Source organism: Porites lutea, chromosome 2 (genome assembly GCF_958299795.1).
Source record: "Porites lutea chromosome 2, jaPorLute2.1, whole genome shotgun sequence".
NCBI classification, from domain to species: Eukaryota; Metazoa; Cnidaria; class Anthozoa; order Scleractinia; family Poritidae; genus Porites; species Porites lutea.
In genome coordinates, this window is record NC_133202.1 from 18,177,884 (window position 1) to 18,186,943 (window position 9,060).

The 9,060-nt window shown below is 35.3% G+C and overlaps 2 protein-coding genes across 2 annotated transcripts in view; one reads left to right on the top strand and one right to left on the bottom strand.

The window, feature by feature from the left end:
- Positions 1-896, top strand: part of LOC140925753 (uncharacterized) — a 1,950-nt gene extending 1,054 nt beyond the window's left edge. The window contains exon 2 of the mRNA XM_073375634.1: positions 1-896. This exon is cut by the window's left edge and continues 263 nt beyond it. Within this exon, the coding sequence (XP_073231735.1) occupies positions 1-896 (896 nt within the window).
- Positions 897-1,148: 252 nt separating this feature from the next.
- LOC140926708 (uncharacterized) lies at positions 1,149-8,753 on the bottom strand. Its single transcript, XM_073376416.1, has 7 exons — positions 8,277-8,753; positions 7,199-7,432; positions 6,408-6,841; positions 5,625-5,760; positions 4,856-5,047; positions 3,619-4,090; positions 1,149-2,895 (listed from the first exon to the last, which is right to left on the bottom strand). Exons 1-7 carry the CDS (start codon positions 8,451-8,453, stop codon positions 1,892-1,894), a joined length of 2,649 nt encoding a protein of 882 aa, XP_073232517.1. The 5' UTR covers positions 8,454-8,753; the 3' UTR covers positions 1,149-1,891.
- Positions 8,754-9,060: the final 307 nt, after the last annotated feature.

A 9,060-nucleotide genomic window follows, 5' to 3' on the forward strand; every position in this document is an offset into this window, starting at 1 on the left:
GACAAGACTTCCCTCTCACTATTATTTATGGAAACCTGGAGACCATTGCGAATTGTTTTTCTTATTTTAGTAGTGAACTTGGAAATGAACAATATGAACCAATAGATGCACCAAAACTTGCCAGAAACAGGCTATTCACTCAATATCATGCCCAGTATCCTGAACATGAACGAAAGAGAATTGTTGATGAACTGATTCAGGGTAAATCAAAACTAAGAATTATTTTTGCTACTGTTGCCTTTGGCATAGGGTTAGATATTAGTAATATCAGACATGTACTACACATTGGTGTGCCCTATTCCATGGAAGAGTATTTTCAAGAAGCTGGTAGGGCAGGGCGAGATGGGCTACCAGCAGAAGCGCACATCTTTTTCAACAGTCACGATATTTCAAAGGGTAGAAAACAGCTGTCAGATGTTATGCGAAAATATGTCCAGGAGAAGAAGTGTAAAAGGGAAATGATTTTAAATTATTTTGGGTTTAAAGCCCCCAGCAGAAGTGGCTCACTCCATGGGTGTTGTGACTTTCATCAAAACATGTGTGATTGTGATGACTGTGTAATATCCAGTATTCCATCAATTTTGGAAGAGGCAGGCATACAGGATGATGAGACAACTTCTGCTGAGGCAAGTGCATCAACATCTTTGACCTTACCACCTGCCCTTGAAGAAAAATTAAGGGAAGAACTACACGTTTATCGATTTTCCCTCCCTGGAACTGGAAGAACCTCTGTTGGAGGAACCAGCTTGAGTAGTGGCATAACTTTGGATCTTGTTGACCAGATTGTTAAAAACATTCATCAACTAACTTCAGTGGAAAAAATCGAGGCAACACTCCCAATTTTTAGCAGAAGAAATGCCATAGCCATCTGGGAAATTGTCCAAAAATACATTTAAAGGTTTTCCTGATTCATTTTTCTAATAGATTAAGTGACCTCTTTTTCAGAAGATGTAATTTAAACCAGTTTCAGTGTAATACTGATTCAATTTAAAACTGTTCAATAATAATTTGATTTGGCACCTTAGGCTCTTGTAAGTATTCCAATATATTGGGGAACAAGAGAGGTGCTTTTCTTTTGAAAACATCCCTTTTCTATTTGAACATTCATAAGAAAATGTTTTGAGTTAAACCAAGCAAAATGAGCATCATTCAGAAAAGTTTAGTCTTTATGGATTTTTGTCCAAGCCTGCTGCGTAATAATTGTCAATATCTTTGCAAAATTAAGTTGAACTAAGTTTTGTCAGTAGTTATGGTAATCATCTATAACCTTATATGTTCTAATAACTTGTATAGCTAACAGTCAAACAATAGAGTTGCTTTTCAGCACTGAGGTATTTACAAGACAAGCCCTACTGTTCAAAATTGATCAATGAAACCCTCAAGAAATTTGACAAATTCGGATATCAAATGTCTTTGGATACCCTTTGTCTATTCTTACCTGGTGCGATATGGTTGTGTACGTTTCACTCCCATACAAAGACACAACTAGCTAATTACGTACCCAAAGCCAGTCAACTTTTTAAGACACTGGTTTATAAACCATATACCTCAATGAAAAGTGAAAAGCAAGACTAGAGTCTGACCAGTAGGCAGTTTTCAATGGTAAAATATATTATAATCTATGCATGTACATGTATTATATAATACTACTAGTGTGGAAAACACGAGTACACAAGTTAAATAGTTCCGAAAATCTTTCTGGGTTTAACAATCCTTAGTCCTCAAGTACATTCAAGTAATAATGACACCGAACAACAACAAAGTTTTTTTCTATGAACTCAATCAGTTGTCGTGTTTCTTTTGAACCACGAGGTCCAGAAAGCTACTACTCAAAACGAGGCTTGATAAACATGACTTCATGTAACACTCACGATAGTCAATTTCATAGAGATCAGACATCCTCTTCAGAACTATCATCATGTTCATCTCCACTGTCTTCTACCCCTTCCTCTTCTGCTGACTCTTCATTCAATTCAAACTCCCCATTGAAAAGCTTACATTTGTGGTTCGATAACCAGCTGTGAAGAAGCGAAACATTCAGTTTGTCAAGTGGGCTCTTTGAAACTTGTGGAAATGAAAGCAGCTTTCTTCCTGCTGTAAAGACGAAAGGTTTTGTCTGCTGAATAATGGTTATCATCGCTCTTACATCTTCTGTAGTGCAGGCATGGGTGTGGCGAGTGGAATCGGGTGGAATGTCACACTCTCTATCAAAATGGACACAGAACTCCTTCTGACCATATGAGGAAGATGATGACCTCTGCACTGCCTTAAGAGTTTTGTTACCTCGCATTGCCCTCATTGACTGTTTGTTGTCTTGGATACAGTGCTCCATTTTGAGATCATTGGCATAATTTTTTCCTTCACCCCCCCTGGGATTAACAAATTGCCCATGCAATACTCTATGAGCAGTCTTCTCAGAGTACAATGCTTTGATGCATGTGATGAAGCGCATTGCTTCATAGGCATACTTCATACCCCTTGGACGGCACCTAAAGTATAGTAGCAACATTTTCCAGTTGATCAAACTGCGACCACCATCTCCTTCACATTCTGTGTCATTTAATTGCATCAACATAACTCCAAGCTGAAGAACCTGTAGCCCATAATTAAAAAGTCTGTCATCTTGACTATCTGAGGGAATACCAGAAACAATATTTCTGCTATTTTGGTCCTGTGCAGTACCGGGAGGTGTATACAAGGCCAACATGGCAATTGGCCATAGTACAAGTTGACCTGGCACCAGAATGCCAGTGGCACAGGATTCAGTTGAGACAACATGGACTGGTGCACAATCACTTGGTACTTGCAATTGAGTTCCTTGCAAACTAACGACCTTACCAACTCCTAGAACTTTGTAATTTGTAGGAGATCCCTGAAGCAATATAACAATGGCTCCTGCCAAAAAATGAAATCACAGTCATTTTAATTGAAACAGATAAAAAAGGCAAAGGCTGGGAAAACAGACAATTCGAACTACACCTTTCAATCCTCTTTTGGTCTTATATATTATTAATTGGCGATTTTCTGATTATTGTACAGTTTATACTTGTCTTATTATATTTAAAGTATGTTGTACAGCCTTTAAGCAGCTAGATAATAATAAATCTATAATAAGTAAATGCAAATCGAGTGAAGCCATGAATATAAAAGATATATTGTTTTAATTTTATCTTGGTATTATCCACCTGAATGATTGGAAATTGTTCTTAGTTATACATAGAGTATATCTATATTTGACACAACCACAGTCTCAAAACACAGCTGATACAGTGAAGCAACAGTCCTTACAGATGGATTGAATTCACTATAAAGTAGACATAGAACTCAGGAAATCGTATTTAGCACCATTGAGCTTTTGAAAAAAATTATTTGATTTCTTTTTTTTGTTACTCAAAGAAGAAAAATATGTTCTGATAACAATTTAAATTATTGTAAGATATTTTATTTTATGATTTTTTTTTGTATTTCTATTCTTTCCTGATAAATGTGCAAGCTTTTGTATTTCCAGTGATACATGTACAATGTTTTAATGAAGCAAGTGAAATTTACATTTTTCTGCTTAAAGGGGAAAAAAATGTGACAAAAAAAGAATTGCCCTAAGGTTAAATTATCACAAACCAGGTGTCTTTGCATCTTGTGCTGCATTATGGGATTGATGACGGTCTGCTGTAATCGTTTGGCCGGTAACAGCACTCTCATGACCCATCATTTGCTGCTCCCTTTGCTGCCTTCTTTGTTCTAGTTGTTCACGCCAAGTTTTTTCAATGTCAAACTCAATCATGACAAATTCGTCAACAAATTTCCCAAGTTGTTCCTGAAGGCTTGCCCATTTTGCTGATGGATCTTCTTTGCTCTTAATTTCATCAAACCACGAAGGAGAGTCATCTGTGCTTGAAATTTGAGCCCAAGTCATAAAGGCACTGCAAAGGTATGCCTTAGTGGCTGAAAGCATTAAGGCTTCACAAGCAGAGTAGTTCTTCTTTACACTGGGTGGTACATTGACCAACTTGAATAGCTGTCTAAAGTGATACAGGGTCCCTTGTTCTCGTCCACCTGTAGCTGTCGGCTGATACAGTTGCTCCCAAATAAACTGATTAATAGTAAAGAAAAAAAAATAACATCAACTATAAATGACAGTTAATTGACTCCCAATAACTCGAACCTTCTAGGGAAATCAATGAATGTTCAAGTTATGGAGTTATCAGGAGTTTGAACCAAATAGCTGAAAATAAACAAAACTAGCAAATGGATAGGGAGGGAAATATGCAATAATTATCATGCACACTCCAATTCAAGCAAGCACCTCAAGCCATCGAGTTAGCGGGAGGTTAAAGTTAGTGAGGGGTTGAGTTATAGGGAGTCACCTGTCATGTATGCTGTGTGGCTTACTTTTTTTATGTAAAATATATATTTACATATACAGGTCATCAGGACTTACAACATGTAAAACTAGAAAATCGTGTTGTTTTAGGTTATCATATTATTTATGCTTCATGATGAAGGTAAATTTAATATGTCACTGTTGTCAAGTAAAGTAGATTTAATAACTATATGATTGTAACTTCAGGACAAAGTAAAAAGTTTCATGAAACTGGGGTCAGATCATGTTCTTTTAAGTAGACTTATAAAATTAAGTAATTTTGTAATAAATGTACATGCATGTATTAGGAAAATTATCTCACCTTGTTATCTAATATAATAATATGTTTAATTATATGTTTAGGCAGTTAACATGAATGTCTAGTGTTAGAGAACTTTAAAAGATTTCAATACATGTTTAAATACCATTAAGTGTCAATACAAAACAAGGAATGCATATACATCAATTTTGAAGTTATATCCTCAGTTTACTTACACCAAGGAAAGACTGCTTTGTGTGCCAAAGTGCTGGTGCTTCAACAATGTTTTGAAACCTCTCAGATGGACTGTCACATCCTAGTCTGGTTTTCTTAGTACCAGTCACGCGTTCCCTTCCAAGTAGGTCCCCTGCAAGAGGCACTTTAACATTCCTTAAAATCTCATCTGCATTTATTGGTCCATGCTGGGCCTAGAAAGAAATAAACATTTCCATTATTTCAGTACTGCAGGAGTCCATGTTCCATTTTGTGTGTTAAACAATGGCTATAAAAGCAAAAAGAAAAACAGTGCATATTTTATGCAATCATCCAGGGGCAATAAGCCTCTGCTTTTTGACTTGTTGTAGGCCTGGCTGACCTTCATTTCCACATAACCTAAAAAAATGCTCACTGTTGATTGCTCTCATGACTAGAACACACTGATCTCACCATCACAGTCACTGGGCTCTTGAGCTCACCTCAACAACACACAATAATTGATAACAGGTGGTAGAGTGATCAAAATTTGTAGGCCTGGGCCCACTGGTTTATGGGCTGGCTTATATGCCCATGTCATCTATTTAAAATCAGCTACATTAACATCACTGAAAAGCAAGGGTATGTTAATAATACATTACTCTATAATTTTTTTTACGTGATTAATAAAACGTATAGATCTCTATAATGTTTTAATTTCTTTATTATATATATAGTCACTGGTAAATAAGATTAAACACAAATGACTTTCAAAGGATTTCAGCAGACAAAGATCAGTAAAACAAACTGTACCTCTGGCTTGTAGATGTCAACAAGAAGGTTTTGTATGTACTGAAGATACTGGCACACATCTGAATGTTTTGACTGGTTAAAAGGTACCACAGGCAAGCCAATGATGACAGACTTCTCTTTCATTTCAGTGGAGTACCTGCAAAGAAATATTATATAATTATTGTAAAGCTACAGCCATATATATTTCAATCCATGGGTTAATGACTGCAGTAACTAAGGATCCAGGGAAGGGTCTAGGTGTCAGTTGCAATAATCTTGGGGTTAGAATAATTTGTAACAGCTAATTAATGTCTGACAATTTTTAGCCCAGTCAAACTCTTTATTGTTGCATACCAAGTTTTACACAACTGTCCCTGTGAGTACTGAACCCATCAAATGCACCATGGCATTAATTTAAAAAAGCTTATAATAACAATGATATGACAAATGAATTGCCCACAAACAATTTTCCGCACCTAATGAAGCAATTCGATCTGCTTCTTATAACATTTTTATAAAGACATGAAAGGTAGTGAACATAGTTTTTTACCTTATGAAGCAAAATAATGATGATTTGGAAAACGGCACACATGTGCACAGGGCACCCACTCGTGATTGGACAGGTCTGGATTTCCCAGTTAATTTCCATAGATCACAAAACAAACCAAAGACACTAATAATTGATCAACATTAGGTAAACTTTTGGTGACGCTTACTGTATATTTAATTAGCAAATTTTCAGTGAGTTAAAGAGTGAATGTCATTTCAACAAAATATAACTGTCAATAATATTGACAACTGCACCTGTGAGAGATGTGCTTGGGTATAACGTCTCCTAAAGCTTCCACACACTTAAAGAATTCCTTCAAAACACGAGCAACTAGGACAATGAAATCGCTGCGAAGCTTCTCCAGTTCATCTTTGTTTAAAAGATACTCAATGTTTTCAAAGTCCTTCACATCTGCCACCTGTGGTTTGGAGTCATCAAGGTTCTGTGAAGACACCCTATCAAAAGTCAGGAAGTGAGCAATCCAATGATGATCTGAGTTTCTGTGATTTGTAAGGATGATGTTGACTAAAATTTTGAAATCCAGGTTGTCGAATATAATTCGTGGTTCATGACCAGCAGCTATATTCTGTCTGACACGACCAATAAGATCAGCACCAATGTCATCCATGATAGTACGGTACCCATCTCTTGTGACAGTGATCCCCATTCTATTTAGCCTCTTCATTGTCTGAAATAAAATAAAAGAAGTTTTTTTTAATAATAACGATAAAAGGTCAGCTTTTCACATTATAACCTACTGAAAATTCTCTGTAAGCAAAATTTATATACAATGTTTATTTACGCTAGCATTTAAACTAAAATATGAGACAAGTGCATCTTAAATAGATTAATTTACTTGAGTCAACAATTTCAACCATGTCACAATAACCTCAGAGTCTCCCCAAAATGTAAAGAATGTCATATAACCATATAACATTAATAATTTATATATTATTTTGGGCTAATAGTCAATTAATCTTTTAACTAACAATAGTAAAAAGTCAAAGTAATAGTGAAAGTCTTTTAATAAAATTGATATTATTACCCTTTCAGTAGCATTTCCAAACCCAAGAAGAATACTATTCACTTTCTGGATTAGGCTAAGTTCTCTCCACCTGGAGTTCATCAGTATTCCATAGGCAGTACATAAAGGTGGAATTTGTTGCTCTGAATCTCTTTTCATCTGTGGCACCGCAATAGTTACCAGGAAATCCAATACATCTGGAGCATGCTGACTCATTTCCATAATGATGCTTTCCCATGTAAAGTTTTCAAGGCTCTAATAAACATTCAAGTTCAGAATGAGACAATAAAATAACAATGTCATCATACTTATAAAGGAATTAAGTAAGGCAAGCTGCAACATAAACAATAATTAATTTCAAATGCAAAATAATATTATTTTCCATTATCGCCTCTCTCTATCTTTCTCTCTCCCTCCCTCCCCCTACCCTCCTCTTTTTGGGGGGGGTACATATGTGTATATTTATATTTGTAAATGAAAATAAAAGTAAGGGGATAAAGTTTAAACCAAAGACAAAACAATTAACTATGACTGTAACTTGCCAAGGTATCAAACGTTTCAGTTTGTGTTTATGACTATTAACAGTTAGTAGAAATAGGTGTTTTTTTTGTCTTCTCTTAACTAGTACTAATCCAATATTTACTGTTGACATTACAGGTAAGAGATGCAGAATTGAGAATCAACCATTAAATGGTTTCAACAAAGTTTGATTCTCAAATTTTCCAACCTCAGTTTAATTTGCAACACAACATTAATTAATTTTTGCCTTACAAGCTCCACATAGCTAAAGCATTGTTGCTTTGATTACTGAATCACAGTGTGTTAATTAGTTTCCCTGATAGGCATTAAGATAATTTACTAATAATCTTTAATTCCAACCTCTCATACAAAAAGCACAAAAGGCTATAAAGCTAATGCACTTTCCATTATAGTACTTAATGGTATATGTTTGTGGATATTTATTTCTAAACAAAGTCAATTAATGAATAACCAAATTGGGGCTTATGAGTTAACCTGCAAAGGGATTAATTTGAGAACAGTATTAAACCATAAACTACCATTTTTGGAAGTAAAAGTTATTCTCACAAAGCTAATTTACCTTGTGCTTCGACCGTGGAACACGTAAAACAGAGGACTTTTCATCGCTTTTCTTACAGAGCTTCTTACACTGGTCATCAACATCCCTCAGTAATGTGGCTTTTACTACATCTCTAAGATCCTTTTCCTTCATAACAACTTCTCCTATTTGGATAAGTGTTGCCCCAGTGGCCATCATTCTGGTCAGTATTTTAAGAATCTCCAAAGTGTTTCTATCTACACAAGGCTTATCTTTTGTCTTAATATGAACAATAACAAAAAAGAAAAAAAAAAGAATCAAATAACTTATGATAAAATAATATTTTTTACAATAATTATCTGAAAAGAATTGAGTCCATTTACAGAATTTCTTTATCTTGCACGTTCAATCTAGATTGCATGTACCCTTAATAACCATCAAATAGTGGATATTTTTCTTCAGTTAAAAGTCTCAGATTCCATGGGTTCTTATCAGACTTGCAAAATAATGAAAACTGTAGATAAATTGTAACAGCAACAGCTTCAGAACTTTTTGAGTTCTCAACATGCTGCAAGTAGTAGTGTGAGGATTGCAAGGCAGCTAAAGCTGAAATCTTGCAATTTTTGCCCTGATTCTACTTTTGAAAAGTTATCATATGCATGATCATGTAGAAAACATATAAAGATCTAGATACATAGTTACCTTGACCAACTTCCTGTTTAATAATTGTCACTACAGGACGTGGTAAAACACAACAGTCTACAGCTAAAATAAAGCTAGCTGAGCACTTACTTGCAGACACTGGGGGAAAAGCAACATAATAATC

Coding starts and splice junctions, on each gene's coding strand:
- LOC140926708 (XM_073376416.1), bottom strand. CDS start 8,453: ATGATGGCCACTGGGGCAACACTTATCCAAATAGGAGAAGTTGTTATG. Junction 4,091..4,855: donor CAAAGCAGTCTTTCCTTGGT/GTAAGTAAACTG, acceptor ACTATTAATCAG/TTTATTTGGGAGCAACTGTA. Junction 2,896..3,618: donor ACAAGATGCAAAGACACCTG/GTTTGTGATAAT, acceptor ATTTTTTGGCAG/GAGCCATTGTTATATTGCTT.